This window comes from Brienomyrus brachyistius, chromosome 7 (assembly GCF_023856365.1).
Source record: "Brienomyrus brachyistius isolate T26 chromosome 7, BBRACH_0.4, whole genome shotgun sequence".
Taxonomy (NCBI): domain Eukaryota; kingdom Metazoa; phylum Chordata; class Actinopteri; order Osteoglossiformes; family Mormyridae; genus Brienomyrus; species Brienomyrus brachyistius.
In genome coordinates, this window is record NC_064539.1 from 12,020,565 (window position 1) to 12,042,925 (window position 22,361).

A 22,361-nucleotide genomic window follows, 5' to 3' on the forward strand; every position below is an offset into this window, starting at 1 on the left:
GCAGAAACAGACTCTGACGCAACGTCTTTTATTCAAATTGCAGCTTTGCACGTACAGTCAGTCACGCTGAAACCAAACTATAAGACGTTTTTGTGGGTGATGAAACTCACGCAACATCTCGACCAGGGGATAACATTTTCATGGCAGTAAACTGTTATTTGAAATATATTCTTTTATGTTGGCGGAAAGGTTAGTGTATTTTCCATTGAATAATAAACGTCTGCATGTATTAACATGCATTAATTAAGGTAAATTTGTTTTAATACTTGTCGCTTATTTTCTACTAGGAGTATGGTCAATCTAACGTTTAAAGTTATACAATACAACTTTACTAGCTTCACAGTTTAATCCTTCCTTATCGTTGTTACAATAATCTTGGTTACTTACACAACGTTTGGTACGGACATTTGATATGTCATATTGCTTCTTCAACATGTTGAACGAATAATTACACATAAACAGACGTCGTATCATCTTTATGCATTGAAAATATAACGTAATAAAAGTATGACATTTTTCATATCTGTGTAATTCTTAGAAAAGTAGTTTTTCTGCGCCTACTATGTGGGTATCTAAAGTGTTGATGCATGAAAACACTGGGTCGCTTATACTGTTAAACTGCACCAACATTTTTGCAAATGACACTCTTTGCCAAGATAGTCATGCAGACCTTTACCAAATCCACGTGACACAGCACACATCCATGACTCGGCCTGGTCAAACTGGAAGGAATTTGTTGGGGCAATAGGTGTGTGATAGTTTGAGGTGCATGATAGGATTAATACATATAACGGCTGATTGAATTTTACTATGGGAGACTGTGATTCTGGAGTATGATTATAAGGAAGGCTGTATTAATCATGAATTAATTACTCATGTGCCAGTAATGCTGAGTCTTAGGGACATGCGTATTAGGCGTTTGGAGAGATTAAGGGAGATTCAAGGATGGCGTGCCGGGGGATGGAAGGTCTTATTGTGATGATACACAGGGCAAGTTTATTAGCAATGTTGCCTTGGAATTGACAAGCAGGTGAGACAAGGGGCAGCTCATCTGGATCTGGATGATCGCGAAAAGTTGCCCACCGCCGATCAAAGTTTTTGTAATAGACATGTGTTGCCCAATATTAATGGGGAAATGGGTGAGTGACATTGGTCAGCAGCAGTGTTCGGGGAGACACCCTGAGTTTCGTCGCCCTTAGGGCATCGTGGCCTGCTAAGGAATGCAGGAGATAAGTGAAGGATGCAGGAGATCACCCAGGCCCCATGAGATGAAGACCCAACCAAGCCCACCAATAGAATGAAAGGGGATGTTGCTATAGTTCAATGGTATCTAAGCTATCCCTTTTCTTCGTTTTGGGGTTCACCTTTTTGCGACAGGGATATGTTGCTGCTCTAAACTTGGAGTATATATTGGCAGATTAAACCTTATCTTCAAGAGAAATATCAGCTATTTTCTTTGTCCTTCAAATTGTGTTCAGAAAGGGAAAACAGAGTGGAGAATATTCATTCTTCACAAAACCCCATATAAATACATCATTCTTCTTCACAACACACTTTAGCAAACTGAGAGGCAGTTATATAATGTTGACATGGGTTTTACTTCTCCGTCTGAAGCTGACCACATAGAGGAAGATGTTTTTTTTGAATAGGCCATCGAAACGCAGTTACCCCCCCCACACACACACACCACTCTGCCCGCTGGTCCCAAACAGGCTTCTCAGTGGCCTTCCTTAGTCGTGCCTGTAGCTGCCTTCTTCAGACGGTTCCTCGTTGGCTCTGTCATCACCAGAGGCTCCTGGACCACAGTGGCTGTATACTTTTTGCCCAGCAGCTCCACCTGCACCTTCTGGCCCACGGCGCTCAGCGCGATGGGCAGGTAACCAAAGGCCAGGCTTTGCCCAGCGCTGTAACTGTAGGCCCCGGAAGTCGTGTTTCCAACCACCTGAAGCAAGTACAACAGGTAGTGACAAAATACACACTGCTGTTGAAAATTGGTCATCCCATGATACTTAAATATGAGATCATTATTATACTCATAAAAAATCTACACTTTAAACAATCATCTTATGGATAGCAATGTTGTATTTGACTGCCACTGAAGTTATGATACTGTTCTTCATATATAGCTCAGGGTAGGGGTTCCCAAATAATTGCATGAAGTAAACCAATCTGCACCCACAAAAAGTTTGGGAACCCCCCTATTATAAGGTTAAATAAAATGAAATTTCCCTTGGAATCAATGAAGTATTATCAGTCATACATTACTTGAGGGAGCACAAATAACTTTAATTTACTCAGTTACTACTCAAGAACAAATCATGAACTACATGCATGAAATCCATGAAACATCATGATTTGAATGAACATGGGATCAGTACGTAACTAACACTTAGTTACTGATCAGTTAATGCATTAAAAGTATTACTACATTATGTGCCCCCTCAAGTAAATTATGTTATCCTATTTCAAAAGCTGAAGTACATATAATTTAATTAGCTTCGTATCACAGAATCTTGGCAGTTTATGTACAGTAATTGAGTAAGAGCATGTAGTCCACCATCTTCTGCTGATGTGGGGAAAACCTCACCTTGCCATCATGCCAGATGGTCTCATTGCCCTCAGGGTCAATGTCATCAGTCTGCACGGTGAGGTAAGCCAGCTTGCGTGTCAGGCCCACAGCCTTGATCTCCTGAAGAGCCTTCTTTCCAATGAAGTCAGCAGGCTGGAAAACAGTGAACATGGCAAAGGCCGCTCCCTGCTAGCCATCTCCTCAGGGCATTCACTACGTCACTCCATGCTAATGCCTGTGTAGTTCTGTGCCAGCTGCCATTAATCTCCCAGAAGCATTTATCTACTATGGATTAGCAGCTACCTGCCTATCCCAAGAAGGGCAGGGCACCCTGAATCAGACGCCGGTCCAACTGCAGGCCACACACAGTCACACTCTAAATTTAGACCCGCCAGTTGACTTAACCACATGTTTTTGGACTGCAAGAGGCAACCTGTGACAAAGGGTGAAAATGCAAACTCTGCACACAAAGAACCAGAGGTGAGATTTAAACTCCCAACCACAGAGGTGTGAAGCCTCCCTGCCGGCCTCACAGCTGCAACCCCTTAGCAAATACTTTGGATCTGAAGTTCCAATGATGGGTGGAAAGGGAAATTAGCACAGGACTGAATGCAGTTAACAGCTACAGATCTTGATTCCTTGTTATGGCTGAGCTGTCCAGCAGTGTTGACAGAGGTGTTTATTCAAAGCACATGTGGAATATTTCTGATTTTACCTTTACCGTCACCCCACGCAGAGCTTTTTATACATTTGGGCAGACTGCCCATGCGTCTGGCCAGTGTCACCAGGAACTGCATGGTTTTGCAGACAGAACACTCAGCTGAATGGAACTTCACATGGTTCAGCAAGTTAATTCGATCCGACTCTTTCGTGAGTTTATGAAACGTCTCATGTCACACCCTGCATTCCTTTCCCCCCCATTCTCTCTGTAGTGTGGCTCTAATGAGCCACCCCTATTACTTCTTTAATCTTGCCTCTCGTTACAGGCCATTTGTGGATCACCCCAGGTGCCTCTCGTCTGCTTCCTTGTCGGTGATGTATATATAGTGTCTCCCTGGCTTGAGCACCCTAGTCCAGTCATTGATGTTGCTGCTTGTGCTCCCCAGTTTCCACTGTGTCCTGTACGGTTGCCTGATCCTTCTTACCCTATTTTGACCCCTTGTGGTTTGTTTTCCTTTTGCCCTAACCTGTAATTTCAGTTAATAAAGCCCCCTTTGGTTCCCCCCCCCCGCCCACCTTCGTCTCCATCCTTGCCCGTGACGTTGACACCTCAAATGTTGAAGTTTCTCAATTGCTTATACACTAAACCTGATATTCTGAACAAAACTGTCAAAGGTCAAAACTCAGTTATCAAATCGATCACTATTTCTTGGAAAACTGGTCCCACGTTTCTAAACATGAGAAGTGAGAGTCATGTGAACATAGAAAATGTGCCGGATGATTGTTCAAGTACCACAGGTTAGTTGAATTTTGATATCAAGGTACAAATGGGTCACACAGAGGATCCATCAGCAAGAGAGCATTTCCTGTGATGTAGACTAAGTTCCCTGTTCTGACTCAGCCCTGACTCATGGTGATGAGGCAGAAGGATCTACAGTACTCTTCCTTTGTTTTGACCTGGCTGTTATATAGCATTTTCTGTAATATGGCTCCAATTTGAATTTTTTTACTTTCTCCTTTGACCTTTGCAGTAACTTTTTTGAGTGCTGAATACTGCAAACATTACATACTGATTCACATATAGTTGTATGCACATATTTTTCTAAACAATAAAACAGTCTTTACTCTGGTCTTAAGGTGCAGTTGGTTTCTAATATTGCAACTTGGCATGCAAAAGACACTATCCACAGCAGACATTTTATCTACAGTATAGATGCCTGGAACCATTTTATCTGGCAATGTTTTAGCTTCTTGCCATGGTGTGTGATGAATGCTGAGAAGTGTTTATATTTTGATACACTTAGTGTGATCTGAACACAGTGTTTGCTTTGAGCAAAGACAAAGAAAATCCAAGCAAGTCAGAGGTTTTGTGTTTCAGCTTCTAAGAAAACTGTGAAAAATGTCATGTGTCTTAGCAACTGTGAATTAATATAACAACAGATCAACATCAGATAAATTGCCTGAGGGTGGGCTGTAGTGTGATTGTATTTTGCTTTTAGAAAAATTATAAATTAAATATTTTAAAATATAAAATATATTAATTTTGCAAAGCTTCACGTGGCCCTGGGGAGACTTATGGCTGCCGATGCCCTCATCCCCCCAGACTCATCTGGGGCTGTTTTCTGGGGGCTCCAAATTGGGCACTGCTGGTATTACAGATGCACAGCAGTCTAACATCCAGTAGTACAAAATAGTAATGAAAGAATGGTAAATTATGAAACTAATGTAATATTATATGGTTCTATGCATTTGCAGAGCACAGCTCTGTAGGTATCTGCCTGCCCTCAGGACTGTGGGAGCTCTGGGGATGTGGTTTGCATGTTCTCTAGTCTGAATTCTGAGTAATCACTTCCACCCTAATTAAGTGTTTGAACATGGGTCCAAATCCTGTAGCTGTAGAAGAATCGTATCACCATTAGGGCTTTGAGCGAGACCCTAAACCCCAAAGGCCCCTGGGACACTGACTGCCCCTGCTCCGTGACCCCAAGCTTTCCTCTCAAAAGCTCAGCTAAACATGTAAATGATGTCAGATAAGTATCACTTCTGCTAGTTTCTGTCTATAACTAAAGCACTCAGGAGGTACAGATTTTTGTACTGGAATAAAGGTGGAATGGCAGACTGTACACGTGTACATGACAATGACATAAAAAATGTTAAACATGAGTTATGGAAACATAATATGGAAAAAGTACCTTGTTTAACTTGATGAAGTAGTCTAAGCCAGCTTCCAAAGGATTGGTGTCACAGTTCATCTGGTTTAGAGAGCATAAAAAGCTATTTCAGCTACCAATTTCCTGAAAAGGTTTTGTTACAGTAAAAACACTTAAAACACCACGCACTACCTACTCAGATGGCTGATAACACCAGTTCATAGACAATTCAATGGAATCAAAATAATGAAGATCGGGTACAAATGCTGATGGTTTATTTTAATTTTATTAGCGCTCCCCCTAGGTTAAACAATCTGGCACTAGGCCTTCACCAGGCATAAGCCATCCGAGTTCAGACCTGGTCTTCCTTATAATAAAAAGATTTTATACCATAATTAAATTTTTCTACAATACTACTATTATACTACCAAGGAAGGACACTTTAGGAAACTGGCCTGTGGACAGTCAGAGTCGTGAAGATGAGTATGACTAGATTAATGTCCCGGATAAGGCTCAGAGATGGCTCCTGAATAGGTTTGTTGGTTTGGATCTCCGCTCACCTCTGCTCCCCAGGCCCTGAAGCCTTTCTCCAGTCTCAATGAGGTCATGGCGTAGGTTCCAAAGTTGTCGATGTCCTCGTCCCTTCCAGCCTGCATCAGGGCCTGGTACACGGCGGCTGTGTGCTTGCTGTCCTGGTACAGTTCCCAGCCCAGCTCTCCTGAAGCATACACACATAGCACAGGCAGTGTCTCACCAGTCTCATATCAAATAAATAATTGGGAAACATTTTTGCTTCTGAACTAAATTTGCTTAGTTCTGAATGAAAAGTTGGAGTAAATATCTTCCTGTATACTCATTTTATTTCTATGTTTTTGTATACTCAGTTTATTTTATACACACACACACACACACACACACACACACACACACACACACACACAGTGTGCTGGCCAAAATTATTAGAACATCTGACAGATTTGAAAATATTGACCTTGACCTTTTTTTTGCCTCCAAAACAGATAATATTTGCAGCACATTTTTTGCTACTTGTAATATTTGCTACTCTTGCAGCAGTTACAGCAGCACATCTCTCTGGCATAGTGTCAATACATTTCCTGAGAACTTTAGCACTAATGTTATTCCATGCTTTCTGCAACTCAAGCCAAAAGCTTTCTTTTGAATGTACAATAGATCTGTCCAGTTTATTTTCCAACTCGCCCCAAATGTGCTCGATGGGGCCGAGTTCTGGACTTTCAGGGGGTCAGTCCATAATTTTCAATGTTCCAGCAGATTCCTTCTGACGCAGGTAGTTCTGGAAATAGTTAGAAGAATGTTTAGGGTCACTGTCCTCTTGGAAAATGAATCCAGGCCCAATAAGACGACTCCCAGATGGTACTCCGTACCTCACCAGAATGTTGTGGTATACTTTCTTATCCATGATGCCATCAATTTTCACTAAGTCACCTGTTCCTGAGGCTGAAGTGACACACCATAATACTACTCCCTCTGTGTTTCACTATTTGGCAAGAGACACTCCTTTTTATATCTCTCCCCCTCCCTCCATTGCACATACACTCCTCACGTGTTGCCAAACTGGACTCATCAGTCCACAACACTTTATACAAATCTTCGTTTGTCCACTTCTTGTGTTCTTTTGCAACTTTCAGGCGTTTAATTTCTCTCTCTCAGTAATGGATTCTTTGCTGTTATTCTGCCAACAAATTTTTGTCATACCAGTATTTAACGCATGATTCTTGAAGACATTGTTGCACCATTAGTCACTGTGGTGTTGATCTCGTGATGAAATTCTTGTAAGGTCTGTCTTTGGTCCATAAGACTGAGAATTTTGAGATGCTTCACTTGTGTCTTTTTCCTACCTTACCCTTTCAGTTCTGGTGTGAATTGGTGGGATCATGGCAGTCTAAAGTATGCTTTGCAGTGCTTGGCCTGCATCTCAGGTCCTTGGCTATGTGGCGGTAACTCCAGCCAGCATCAAAAAGGACCTTTATTCAAACCTGTTGCTCATTCGTTAGCTCCTTCTTCACCTTAGCCATGCTCAAAGAGGCTTTGAATTTATACCAACTGGGGGTGTGACCTCAGTGACAAAATTCTGATTGAATTTTGAATTCAGAATGCCCTAAGACTCTCGTATCATCATCAATTTAACCATGATCACACCTGACAGTGAATACACAAGTAATTTGGCTTCTTCTCTCAAGGGACATGATTATGAGACATTGATAGTGAAATAGGCCTAGCTTTTTTTGTAAGGAACATAACCTAAATCTCCATCCATCCATCCATTTTCCAAATCGCTTATCCTACTGGGTCGGGGGGGGTCCAGAGCCTATCCCAGAAGGCACAAGGCAGGGAACAACCCAGGATGGGGGGCCAGCCCATCGCAGGGAACACACACACACCAGTCAACCTAAATCTCCTTATTGTGAAATATATCAAAGGAATTAAATTTACTGCAAATGTTAAAATAATTCTCCAGTAAAGTTTATCATATGCAATGCAGAGGACTTACAGGAGACGACCTTCTGGGACTTAAACTAACAACATTCAGGTTATGATTCCATGTAATTGTGTTTTTATTGGGTGTGCTTCAGATTTTGGGGGATTAATTGCTGAGTAACATTAACAGAATGGTGCTGCGTCCCCCTTCATGCACCTGTAACATCCTACCTGTATAAGAGATTCTTATAGCTCTCAGTGGAATTCCGGCCACTTTGATGGACTTGCAGTGAAGGAACTTAAAGCTGGAATCACTCATATCCTCATCTGTCAGTTTCTGCAGGACAGTCCTAGACTTGGGTCCCGCTATGCCCAGCACCCCCATGTCCTCTGTCACATTGGTAATGCCCACATCGTAGCCACCATCCTCCGCCTCCTTTTCAATCCATCTGCAAGGTGAAAACTGATCAAACATGTCTGACTGTGTTTTTATAAAATGCCTGAAATGCCACTTGTAGCCAGTAGAGGGCAATGTGCAACACAACCAGTCTGGATTTTACTGTAAACCTTGAGAGAATCCAGATTAATAATCAGCTGCTATAAAGGCAGAAGCAGAGCAATATCAAAACGCAGCTGTGGAGAAGGGCTTGAATCCCACGCATAATGTGAACTTGGATTACTACACACCCAGCAAAGAGGGTTAGAGATAAGTGATTGAAAGTGTTACGTATTTGGATAGCCTGGGAGAGCACACATTTGCTGTACCTTCTCTTAGTGTGTGTATCCTTATCAGTTTATGTTGCATTAAAACTGCTGACCCTGACCTTGTTCACATTCAGTTCCAACAGTTTTATCCTTTTGTGCGGCTGGGCCTAGGTATTCAGCCTAAGTAATGCAGGGTACGCCCACTATCAAGACAGGGACTTAAAAACTCCACCATACCTAAATTCCCAAGACCCAAATATAACTGCACCTTGTACTAAAGAAGTTCAAATTAGACATTTTGCTCACAGGGACCACTGCAGAGTTCCTCCTGGAACTTAAATTATCAACTTTCACATATTTGTGCAAGTCCTTATCCTGCAAACCACCTCCTGGCTTGGAGTCAATACCACAGGAGTGCGCGAGAATGGGTGTAAGCGATGCATGTGCCGTTTCACTATTTATTGGTTTACCTCTGCATATTTTCTGGACAGATTCTGAGACTGACCTGAGGTCATGCAGCTCTGAACCAGAGCCAGTGATCAGAAGGAACTCTCCTTCAGTGAGCTGCGTTATCGTCACTTCGGCATAAACCTTCCCTGTGGGGGTCAGCATGTGACTGATGTTGGTCATGCCCACCTGAAACAAAGGAGGACAAAGGAGGTCTTCACCCAAAGCTTTAGCAGAATGCAAGGTTATGAGGAATCCTAAGTACTGTTTCACCTTTATTTGGGTTTCACAGCCCATCACCCATAGCCATTTATTATGTCTTTGTGAGGGCTCCCCATTCATTTCTATGGGGAAAACCCTAATCCCAACATGACAACCTTAACCCCTACTCAGCTCTAACCTTAACCCTAACCAGACAAAATATGAGACTTTTGGCATTTTTAGTTTTTTGATTGTCTTCGCGGATCTTTGTCAGAACCTGAAAAATGGTCCCCACAATGTCAAAATAACAGGTTTTTATGGGGAATATTTGGCCCCCACAATGTAATACAATCATAACACACACACACACACATGCACAGACACACACACACACACACGCACAGACACACACACACACACACACACACACACACACACACACACACACACACACACACACACATATACACACCCTCGTTGTGGGCTAATTGCAAGAACCGGTTCCCTTGCATTGCATGTTTTACGACTGCAGCATGAAACCTATACAAGGAGAAAAATTCCACACTCACACATAGATCAAAAGTGAGGTCTGAACCCCTAATCCTGCTTGCCTAAGGCTACAGTGGTAACCACCTGACTTATGTATTGTCATGTAACATACCTGCTACAGTCATGGACAAAAATAGTGACATTTCACATTTGACCCATTTCCTCTGTTTTTTTTCTGTCGTTCCAATGCAAACAAAAGTAATGAACATGTCGATAGCAAAGCATTTGTAATTGCTACACTTTTCTGGGAGAAATGGTGCATTTTTTGAAGGGAGTGCAAGGATGCCAATATTTTTGGCCACAACTGTATATTCATTAATAATATTTCTTCCTTGCTGCATCATGCAGTTTGCATTGCACTTCATTTGGAAGCCTTCAGTATAAAATCCTCTACATAAAAGTGATGAATGTGGTGTAATGACGTTAAACAATAAAAAACCTAACGTGACCAATGTGTACCTTCGGCATAACGTTGGCAAAGAGACGGTCCAGGAGCTTCTCTGAGTCCTTCCCTTTGACCATGAACTTTCCAAATGGTGTCAGGTCAATCACCCCCACTTTCTCCATGACCTGCCTGTACTCCCGTCTCACAGGTTCAAACCAGTTTGTGCGCTGAAAACTCGGCCTGATCAGGATAGAAGAAATACAAGCAGTAAGTTGACCAATGAGCAATAATGAATATTCAAACAACGTGCTATATACAGTGAGACACAAAAAAACTGATATATTACTTTATTATGGTAATTTATTACTTTAAATCTTTTATTAATTTGTTTCTCCTTGCACTGCATTTTCCCACTAGTACATTTCACCAAAAAACAGCTGCTATTACCAATTGCTATTATGTCTTATGCCACTCTCCTGATCGGCGTCCAAGAGAACCCAACGAGAGCAAATTATACTGCCTGTCAGGACATATTTTCTCCTCTTCAAGTAATTCACTAAATTCTTTCCAATGTGGTTTTATGTGCACTAATACAGACTATGCAGATAGTCTATATTCCTATAGACTATGTAGATGGTCTATATTCCTAACCCATAAATGGAAAAGGAGCTTTCACAGGAGATACTGTTATGCTTAGCCAATGAGACATGAAACATAAGGCAGAATCCCACATCGTTTAAGAACTGAAAAATATTATTTAATATTTGACAGGGATGTTGCTGGCTTTTGAGTTAACCCTCAAAGGCATCAACAACCTGTATCCGGTCTCGTCTCCATCCTTGTAGAACCAGTGAGGTTGCTCCCAACCGGCATGAAATCCCATAGACGCCTTGGATTTGAGCTGGTCGTACACGCCGCTCACCCTGTGCGTGGGTCTGCCTGCAAAGCGCTCCTCCTTTGGGTATCCCACTGAAAAGATGAAGGGGTGGAGAACATGCAGATATTCACAAGAGATGTGCAACAACAAAATTGTTCTGTTCTGTCCCTGGACTGTGATACTACAGTATCAGTGTCTGGTAGAACAAACAAGAATTGCTGGAGCATATCACATGACTATTGCAAGAGCACATCAGATGGCTTTGCAGGTTCAGTGATTTAATTCTGTACAATTTCAGGCCAGACTACATCTGGCATCATCTTAAGTGACCACAGCAGCTCAGACTCCCACAGTCTGCAGACTCACCCACATTGTTGAAGCCGTACGATTCCCTAGCCTTAGCACAGATGTAAGATTCTGTGGTCCACTTTCCATAGCGGTTGGGGTCACACTCGATCAGGTCAAAGGGTGGCTCCCCGTTAACAATCCAGTCACTCAAGAACTTGCCCATCCCTCCAGCATGGATGATTCCATAGCTGCAGTGCACATCTGTCTCAGATTAGCCCTTCACCTCAACCCAGACAAGCATCTCCTCAGTAAAGCTATTTTGTGGCTGTCAATCCATTCCAGTACAGACAAAAATTGCATCTTCTTGAATGAGACCCACGTTCTTCTCTTTTCTCCATAAGGTCACAAATATGCAGTACTAGTCAAAGGTTTGGAGACACTAAGCTGCCTACAAAGGCTTGTGTTACATCATATGACCAGGCCACCGGTCCTAAACACAGTACAGATGGAGGAGTATGACTAGAGAGTGAAGGAAATGTGGCCAATGAGTGCTCAGTATATATGTGGGACCTTCTTCATGACAGCTGGAAAAGCTTCCCAGGAGGCCACATCATGAAACTGGTGCAGAGGAGACAGTGGGGGCAGCCAGTCCCTGGAGAAACTGGGGTTAAGGGCCTTGGTCAGGGGACCAATGGTGGCAGCTCTTCCAACCCAAGCATCTGAACCTTCTGAACAGAGCTGCCCCACACCTACAGTACAATAAATTTTTTGTTTAATATTGTTTGGCAAGTACATAATTCCATATATGCTATTTTATAGTCTTGATGTCTTTATTGTTATTCTAAAATGTAGAGAATAGTACAAATTCTGTGGATAGGTGTGTCCAAACCTTTGACGAGTACTTTATACTTTATGATGGCTCATATGAAGACACAAATGCATTCAATAACAGCCGGTAAGTCTTAAAGTAAAGAGGAACTAACGTTACGATTTTTCATTGCAAAATAAAATTTAAGGGATATGACATTAGGCAAAGCTGCATGCTGCATCTATAGGTGACATACGCTTACCCAAAGCCAACTGCAGTCCAGTAGTTGCGCACACCTTGGTGAGGTCCCACCATAGGCAAAAGGTCTGGGGTGTATGTGATGGGACCTGACACGATATTGATGATGTCAGCATCCTTCAGAACAGGAACCATCTCCATGGCAGCCTCTACATGCTCCATAATGCGGTCCAAGTCTGATTCAAAGAGCTCCTTCCCAAAGCCTAACCAAAAGAAAAGACAGACACGCAAAACTGAAAACTGGAAAACCACAGGAAAAAAAGGATCGTTCAAAATCTACAAACACTAAGCTGAGGATGCATTTGCACCCTCCACCTGTAATAATACCCACCATGCTGGTCAACATTCCATGTAAGGGTCTATTGCAAGAGCTCTGCTGAATATGTACATCCCAGGGAGCATAAACATAAATTGTAACCCCTCCCACTGTTGTAAGAGGCTTTGGATAAAAGCGTCACGGCAAGAATCAGTAAAGAAGCAGCTCCTGATCCGCTGATGGCAGACAACCTACCCGGAGGGACTCCGTCTCTGAACCAGGAGTCCTGCAGCTTCATCTTGGCCTCTTTCTCGTACGGCCCGAAGAGCAGGCCGTCCCGCTCCTGCCGAAGGTAATAGGATCCCTCCAGGTCCCGGATCACAGGCAGCTCCGCCTTCAAGGCCTTCACCTGCGGCACAGTCGCCGTCACCACGTACTGGTGATGAACCGGGATGGTTGGATGCTCCAGGCCTATAAGCTTCCCAACCTCTCGAGCCCAAAATCCTGAAAGTGCAATAATAAATGAGAAAGACCATCCAGAAAATGCTGGAGGTACAAATTTCATAGTTGTGGCTGAGTAGTGATAAAAAAACGGGTGTTTTATATAACCAGGAGGGACTGGTGTGGCTCTAGAGTCTTTGATCATATTTGTTTAAGTACCAGTAACATATATATTTCAAGAATTTCATTGTACTTCAAGCAAGAATTGCAAGTACTTTGTATATTGTACTTTGTAAATATGACAATAATTTGAACCTTAAATCTTGCATCTTGAATCTATGCTTAATTCATGCAATCTTACCGCAAAGGGCCAGTGTGTGTGCAGGTTTTTGGGATAACCTTTAGGTCAGCTGTTCAAACCCAGGTGTGAGGTCGAATTAGTACCCTAATTAGGGAGTTGCAGGGAAAACCCGCATACACAACAGCCCTTTCTGCATAAAACTGCCCATCCCTGGTGTAAACACTGGCTTTGCACTGACATCCATCCATTTCAAATAATCACTGATCTTATTAGGCCAGGAGTAATGAGGATCACATGCTAGAAATCACAGCCTCTAACTTTTCTCTCAACTACTCAGAACTCAGAGCGTGAAGCTCCGCCTCCTGCAGAGCTCCGCCTCCCAAAGAGCTCCTCTCTCCCCTGGAGGTTTCAGGGAGCCTGTGTGACACCCACCCATCTGCAGAGGCCACAGGCATGCCTATCAACAGCCGAGGCAAGGGAATCTCCCGTGTGAAAGGGTTCACATCACGATGAGGGGTGGCTCCTAAAAATATCTTTTTTTTTTTTTTCCCTTGCAAGTTAGGGCCAAATGTGGCAGAATGAAAAAAACGCATCTAGCATACAGGTGAAAAGTAAAATGAAGGGTTCGTGAAAAGAAAAGGTAATTTCTTGGAGTGTTTTGGTGTTTGTTACTTATTTATGTAGCACCTCTCCCCAGAGGCCCTGCCAGCAAATGGCCCTGCTGTCCCTATATGGCTACACAATTAAAAAAATAAAACACTGGGCCAAAATCCTAGAGAAAACCGACTTCTTGTGTCCTCGCTCTGATCCTGAGGAGCTCGTTAAATAGGCTTGTAATGGAAATGATGGGACCGCTGTGAAAGCAATAGGAGACAAGCAGCAGTGACAGACATCAGTGCAGCAGCCAAGGCAATGGCGCAACGAAGTAGCACATGCTGCTGAAAGCAAATCAGATCATCACCACCAGCTAAGCATTCCAGCGCGGCAACATCTGCAGAACTGGCTAATAGGTCTGATGATGCTGTACATCTTGCTTTGGGAAGCTGTTGTAAGACAACGCTGCTAATACCGTGCATAAAATGGGCATTTTGTCACTCAGTTTGTTTTCATTTACAAAAACTGTATCAGCAATTCATGCAAATATCCATTTTCCTGCCCACTTCCCACATGTTAAATTTCTAACTGCACCAGTAAATTTGTTGCTTTTACAATTATGTGTGTATTTCCAAACGTGCTTTTGCAGAATCAGGATGTGATTTCTTTTTTGCAAGAGAACGAGGGACAGATTTCTTGTCGACTGCAAGCCGGCTGCTGTCTGGTCAGCTGAAACCTGTAAGAACCAGTTGTGGCTTCTCAGACAAATGTGTCGCAGAATACTTGATGACCAAAGCTATTCCTGCACTGTACTAACATATTTAAACCGTCTCTGTATCACTTTCCAACGTGCTCAACAAGTCAGCCGATATACAAGCCTTGCTCCTCTTCTGAATCCTACAAATTCTTCTGATGTTTTGGAGTAAAGCTTTAAAAGCACAGAATCAATAATATTCTGAATAAATATAGGTAAATGCTCAAATTTAACTTTCTTGGGAAGTCACACTAATTTGTTTGAGAGCATATATCCAAAATCATAAGCCCTATGAAAACACAAACAGAATGAACAGTCTAATTGAAGTGCAAGTAGCTCATTAGAAATACATTTATATGTCTTAAAAATATAACAGATGAAAAAATGAGAGAATATTTAGGCTACGTTTTGTGTGTTTCATTGAAAGTTACCAGATCAAGATCTTTTATGTACAGTACTGGTCATGAAAGCCTGTTCTTTTGAGTATGACATTCAAGTGAATTTTATGCTTTATTCTGTGCTAGAGTTACGTAATTTGAATAATTGTTTGTGCACATCAAACCGCAGGTACAGTGTCATTGGTCCTTTGATGGATGGATAGTAAATAATCATGGTGGCAATCAAAGAACTCATTAAAAATATGCCATGTATCTCAATCTCTGAATGACTAGCTATGTGCCCTTTGCCTCAGTATTCAGCTCTGGCTGCAAGTGATCGGGGTGAGGCAACAGCTGCTCCTTCCGAGACGTGAATCGTTGCCAGGGAGCGAAGGGGCTCCTGCAACACGGATACATGCTAAGTCAGCACCTGCAGCTCCGCTTACACTGCGGCGTTACTTATGCGGATACCGCTGCCAGTCGTAGATTCTCGGCAACCGCAGGGCTGGTCAACAAGTATTTCCTGCGTGGAAAAGAAATCGCTAAGGAATGGGCTTACAATCAAGTCATTCCTTGCTTCGTCTGTCTAAATCACATACAAAAAAACTAAATAAACGCTGTAAAAAGTTTCAAAAACTTGAATAAACAGTTAGACTTCCCAAAACATCTCAGTATTTTTCCGTCATTGGTATGCAGGAAAAGAAGTCAGTTCACAATGCCAAGGAGAAAAGTCTCAAATACAAAAAAGATGCAAAAAAAAAAAAAAATGCTAAACAGATCATAGATAAACAGGCTATTTAAAAGCTCAGGGCTGGACTCCCAAAATTGAGGGATGGGATAACTATCATTCCTGAAGTTTAAAACAACATTAACTCTATAAAGGTTTTTTTTTTTTTTTTTTAAATAATTGAAATGGTGAATTTAAAAGCCTGAAATTGTGTCTTAACAAAGCTGGAGGTGGACTGAGCTTAAGGGATAACAGTAAGTGTAATATTTCCTTCCTGCTCAGGTGTCCATCCCCATGTTTTTGTCTGGGTGTATTAAACCTGCACCTAAATGCAAAGCCACATGGCCGAGAACTTGGTAAACAAACCCAAAAGTCATTCACGTATCCATTTTTCCCTGCTCACACAGCTCTATAAATTGCCCCATGAAATTCTCTCCTCCATATGTAAAATTATAAGGAACATTTTTATATATGTACATATTTTTCCCATAGTCTATTTCAATTAAAATTCACAAAATCAAAGTAATAATGATTATACAGTTATGTTATTGTTAATTAATACAAGTTAAACCTGAGCCCATAAGGCATTTACTGCAGGAGGAAAAAACCTGGATAAAATATGATATGTATGCAGTTTAGTTTTATGATTAACTATGGGACCGTGAAATCACTGAACAATGCCATCCCCCATACAGTGTGCAGTGTGTCTGGGCAAAAGAACAGACTTACAAAACCAAGTGTTAAAGAGTGAGCGGTGATATAAGTACAACTAGTAATTTAGGCCAAAACCAAAAAAAAAAAAGGAAAAAAAAAGAAAAACTCCCTTCAAAGATCTCGGAGCACAAACAGTTAGAAAGGGGGTGTATGTGAATAGCAGTTTGGGATTGGCTGAAACCAGTACTGTGGCATTCTGGGATTGGCTGATCAGTGAGTTCAAGTCTGAGGTAAACAACTTCAGCATTAGCGAGCTAAGCTAATCCAGCAGATGTTGTGTTCCCTCAGTTATGCTTGAGAAAACACCAGAACTTATAACACCTTTCCGAGCAGAAATGAATTCTCCGTCTACAAGAGTATCTGCATAGATACATATATTGTAATAAACTTATTATTTTTGCACAAACACTGTATAGAGATGTTTCATACACTATTGTGATCCTGATTTTAAAAATATTCTATTATTAACATTATTATGCCTGAAGATCTAAGACATGAGAAATGCAGTCACAAAGGACGAGCAGTACAATAATGCAGGACTGTTATTCATTTCTAATTATCTTGCAAGGGACTTGAACCAATAAGCATTCATAGCTGAACTATACAGTCAGATAACTAGCTTGGACATGACCTGCTGTACAACAAGGTCTTTTAAGTAATAATGGGAACAGTTTTTTTTCATTACATAATGCTAACAGTTTCTGAACCATGTCATACTGGAAATGTCAGTTGTTTTTTGCGACTTGCCAAAAAGATGAGAGTCATTAATTAAGTTACACCATGGGTGGAATTTGTGGGGAGGGTCACAATTGGCAAGACCATGCAGTATTGCATTGTGTTGCACATGCACTTTGCACGTTTGCATAAGTGATCTGTTGGTACCCCATAGGTAGACATAATGAGAGGTTATGTGTTTATCATATATAGGTATTAACATATAAGGTAAGCAAGATGCATTTTTTTGCCCTCCAAATGCAAACACCAAATTCCATTTATGAGTTACACTGCCACCAGTCTATTTTAACCATTTGTGCTCCTTTTAAGACTACTTTGGCTCAAATGCACAAAATACACAAGCAATAAATGGTGATTTTTGAATGCCTTCAGACCAGTCACTCTTGTTACTGCTACTAGTGCTTAATGTTTTTGTTTGTTTGTGTTTTTACCTACAATTTAAATTGAATGTTTCCACTGAAATATTGAAAGTGATTTTATTAAAGTATCAGTTCCCTGATCTCTGCAGGACATCTTCCTGGAGCTGATATGAACCACTAGAAGCGTGACATTAAAATCATACGATTATACGAATCATATGTTCTACACATGTTTGACTCAAGTTATGATTCACTGCTATCGGAAGAATCCCAAGTGACGGATAGGCCTGATGCCAAACATTTGACTATCATTTGAAACAGAAGACACCTGGGTTATGACCCAAGGACACCCCTATACAGTACTTGGTACACAGGTAGTTTTCATTAACCTCAAATGATTATGTAGTCCCTGAATAGCAAACACAGAAACATCAACATTTTTCCGAAACAGAATAAAAAACCTAATAAAATAAACCTATAAAAATAAAAGATGTAAATCAGACCTGTATCAATAATGCAGAAAGCACTTTTCTAAATATCTGAACAAACTGCTTTCAAAGACTTTTATCAGCTGCCAGAGACCTTGATCTAACTGCATTGAATCCAGTATTTGGCATAATCTTGCTGGAACAACCGGATATTTCCAGATTATTCAGCCCTCCCTGACAATGCATCTGCTACTCTAGTTTAACTAACCTCAACGGTTGACTACAAAGGGCATGCGGTGAGTTTTCCTGGCTTGCTGCACATCAGGTGAATTCGCTCATATACAGACCTGCTGTATTGACGAGGCGCTTGGCACGGACTCTCCCATGGGGTGTCTCCACGTCCCACTTTCCATCAGATGTGGCAGTGAGCCCGGTGACGGGGGCAGGGTGGTATATCTGGGCACCGTGCATGCGAGCACCTGCAGCCAATGCCATGGTGAGAGAGTACGGGTCAATGTGCCCATCGCCAGGGTTGTAAAGTCCAGCCAACACCTAAAGGGCCAAAACATAACAGTATTACAGGCAGGTCTCAGCTGACGTAAGTAATCCGCTTACAATCCCCACACAAGCCAAAAATATACTAAAAATAAGAAATAAAATTTTTGAAAAGACAGAGTGTAAATTTTTCTTTTTTGCATCAACCCTTCCGTAAACTACATGTATCTCAGAAATTATTTGAGTAAATCTGGATTTTACATAAATAGATTTACATAAATTGGTTTTAGGCAAATTTTATGCTTTGAGTTCATATTTGAAAAGGAGTGTGTAACTCTCACACCTACCCTGGGGTCAAATTGACCCCAGAGGCACATGTCAGATGACTTTTCTTATAGTAACAATTATTGTAGAAGCATGTAAGAGGTACGGATACATTATAAAAGTCAACAAGTTAAACATTACCTTGATTTACACAAAGTGAATACAGGAAAGCTCTCATACATTCGGGTAACATCACCTTGTTCATGTTAAGCAATGGAAAGAGCTCCTGGATCTTCTCCGGTCCAATGAGGAACTGCGGTGTTGGATGCCAGTGTGTGCGCGTCATCTGGTATTTGAGCTCGTCCACTCGGACTGGGGTCGATGCAATGCGAATGCTGCCTGGTTGATGAAACCCAACGGCCTGTGGAGGTCAGTGGCAAGCAGGATAACATCCCACGGAAATAAAATAGCCAGTGTCAGAATATCAGGATGAAAATGAGGTACACATTACACATCCATCCATCCATCCATTTTCCAAACCACTTATCCTACTGGGTCACGGGGGGTCCGGAGCCTATCCCAGAAGCAATGGGCATGAGGCAGGGAACAACCCAGGATGGGGAGCCATCGCAGGGCACACTCACACACCATTCACGCACGCATGCACATCTACGGGCAATTTAGTAACTCCAATTAGCCTCAGCATGTTTTTGGACTGTGGGGGGAAACCGGAGTACCCGGAGGAAACCCCACGACAACATGGGGAGAACATGCAAACTCCACACACGTGACCCAGGTGGAGACTTGAACCCGGGTCCCAGAGGTGTGAGGCAACAGTGCTAACCACTGCACCACCATGCCACCCCCACATTACACATAGTGATGCTTTTTGTGTTGGGATAGAAAATTTGTTTTATTCATACATCTTTAACATTAGACATGCATTTCAAGTCTTTGCCCAGCTGCATTCAATGTGAGGTAACAGTTACCTGACCCGTTTCCTCCTCCAACTTCTCATACAACTTAATGCTGTCGTAGTGAATCTTCTTCAGGTTAATGCCGGGGTGATAGTATGTGGTTAAACCTGCCTGGGAAGCAGAGCAGAACAGACTAAACTCATGCAAACACAGAACGTGTTTAATACATCATCAATCTTTGAAGGAAAGGTGAAAATATTTTAATATGCTACACTTATGTAACAGTTACACATATTCGGATGTCCTCCTTTCCAGAGGTGGATAGTTCGGGTCTGGAAAGTAAAAATCCATACCAGGGTTTTGTTTCAACCTAGCAGCTGAGTATAAGAAGTCACTGAGTTCTAAACTGGACCTGAACTATCCACCTCTACTGATTTTCCAACTGCAAGTCTTCTTCAGTCTACACAGTTTTACATTTTAAACACCCAGTTTCTGATTTATTCTTTCAAATGTCTTTAGCCTCTTCAGTCAAAAAGCCTGACATGTATTAAATTAACCTAATCAAGATATTTCATAAGTTTATGTTGACAATGTTTTAAGGAGTGTATTAATGAGGAATTCAATATATGATAAAACAATGGTATTAAAATGACTCTAAGCCAATGGTTTATGTCCACTTCTACCTAGAGTGTATAATAATTTCAGTTATTTATTCTTATTTGTGTTAATACTTGCCTATATTTTTGTACTTTATTTGCATAGATTTTAAGCTTAACTGCTGAACTCATCTATTTATTTGTTACATATTGCACGCTGACTTCACTGTCAATTGCATTATGTTTAAGAAAAAAATGCACCAAGCAGAATGTACATGGTATTGCACTGTGCAAATGAAGTCTCCCCTGATTCTGATGCCCACTGGAGTGACCTACGGCATGCCAGGTGGAGCCAGCGGTCAGCTCGGACTTCTCGAGCAGCACCACATCCTTAACGCCCGCCTTGGCCAGGTGGTAGGCCAGGCTGACCCCAACACATCCCCCTCCGATGATCACGGTGTCTGCTGTGTCTTTCCACCTGCTCCTCAGGATACTGGCCCCACTGTCTCTGGGGTTGGGTACCGAGAATCAAAATGTGTGACACAGAATAGCTAAAGCACTCTCACTGTTAATTTATAGTGATTCGACACTAAATTAAATGGTAACATCTGGCTACATATAAAAATATAAAGGCTGGTATTGAAATAAAATATCTTTGTGAAGAATGTATTTTGGAGCAAAACTGTAGCAATTATAGGCACACCAGTGGTTACACATTCAGTTTAAGTCTTATTTTCATTTCATCCTTCATGACATTACTATTATAAATATTTAAAAGATATATAATGCATTTTATTTGTTGTAAAACTGTAATCCTAACAAAATAAATGTACATTAAAACAATCCTAATACAAAGTTTGTTTTAGTAAAACAGTTGATCTTTCCTAATTTTCATATGGCTGGAACATAACAGACAGAGAAAATGCCATACGTCTCCTGTAACAACTTTTGAAAATCGGAACCAACACCAATAATTGTCGTGTGACAGCACAGAATAACTTATGCAGCTCGACATTCTACTTAAAACAACTGCGTTATGAATGATGTGCACAACGCTAAATCCTCGCTTAAGTTCACTGCCACATATATGGGTGGTGAAAAACGTATTTTAAAATGTAGCGCAGGAGGACTCACCTCTCCGCTGCACATGTCTGCGGAGCAGAACTTAACGCACGCCACAAAGGACGCCACAGACACGCATAAACATGTTTCTGCACTCGCAAGTTTACAGAATTCAATACGTTTTTCATGGTTATATCTATAAAATGAGTATTCTGCGCGATTCAAAGCATATCTCATGCAGAGTTCTTACATGACACATTAGAACTGAGCAAACCGACCGGAACGGATCTTTATCCAATCAGCCTCCGCGAAACCTTCTGGATTAACTATTAATTATCCAGACTGGGAATCGGCGGCCAATCACTACTTAAGTTTAATTCACCTTATGAAAATAGTAGTGCACACTGAATCAGATAGGTAAAGAAACGAAAACAAAAAAAACCCAAGTCAGTCCGATCGAGGTTGTGATTTGATTGATATTCGCTTTGGTACAAGGAACAGTTAGACATGGGGGGTGTCTTTCTGTGGCGCCTGCAGAAAATTGTGATTGGGGTCGGTTATATTGGGGTCGGTGGGTCTTCTGTGGTTCCGCTAAGAAAATAAAAAATCCATACTTCGTTTTTATTGTTTTGACGTACAAGGGTGGCCCGTTTAGATGCCCCCCTCAGAGTCTGTGTTGTGCTCTAATGGGATCTTTGCGCTTTAAAAAGATGAACTCCAAATTTACTATATAGGCAACACATAATTATTGTCTTACATTAAACATTCATTGAAAATTTTAGTTAAACTTAAATTTAATATTTGGAGCTTACTCTGGATGTTGTGTTGGTAGGCTGTTTGTAAGATGTGGCGTTATGGTCCTTCCTGTTCGTGTTTATTCAGGTGTATATTCACCATGAAATGATTTTATGACAAAAGGACATGTTTGACCTTATTCTTGTCCCACCGACACACACACACACACACACATGCTCACACAGTGGAAGG

General features: G+C 41.5%; 1 protein-coding gene across 2 annotated transcripts; it reads right to left on the reverse strand.

Annotated features, from left to right (window-relative positions):
• Positions 1-12: 12 nt before the first annotated feature.
• dmgdh (dimethylglycine dehydrogenase) lies at positions 13-21,683 on the reverse strand. Of its 2 annotated transcripts, XM_049018651.1 has the most exons (16): positions 21,447-21,683; positions 20,649-20,820; positions 19,789-19,887; positions 19,056-19,220; positions 18,388-18,592; positions 12,866-13,114; positions 12,359-12,557; positions 11,367-11,536; positions 10,939-11,092; positions 10,198-10,363; positions 9,047-9,177; positions 8,068-8,285; positions 5,940-6,097; positions 5,422-5,481; positions 2,588-2,722; positions 13-1,942 (listed from the first exon to the last, which is right to left on the reverse strand). In XM_049018651.1, exons 1-16 carry the CDS (start codon positions 21,560-21,562, stop codon positions 1,718-1,720), a joined length of 2,622 nt encoding a protein of 873 aa, XP_048874608.1. In that variant the 5' UTR covers positions 21,563-21,683; the 3' UTR covers positions 13-1,717. The 2 variants fall into 2 exon arrangements, with proteins under 2 accessions (XP_048874608.1, XP_048874609.1); XM_049018652.1 differs by lacking the exon at positions 21,447-21,683 and having other exon boundaries at positions 19,789-19,883; positions 20,649-20,782.
• Between the last annotated feature and the right edge of the window lie 678 nt (positions 21,684-22,361).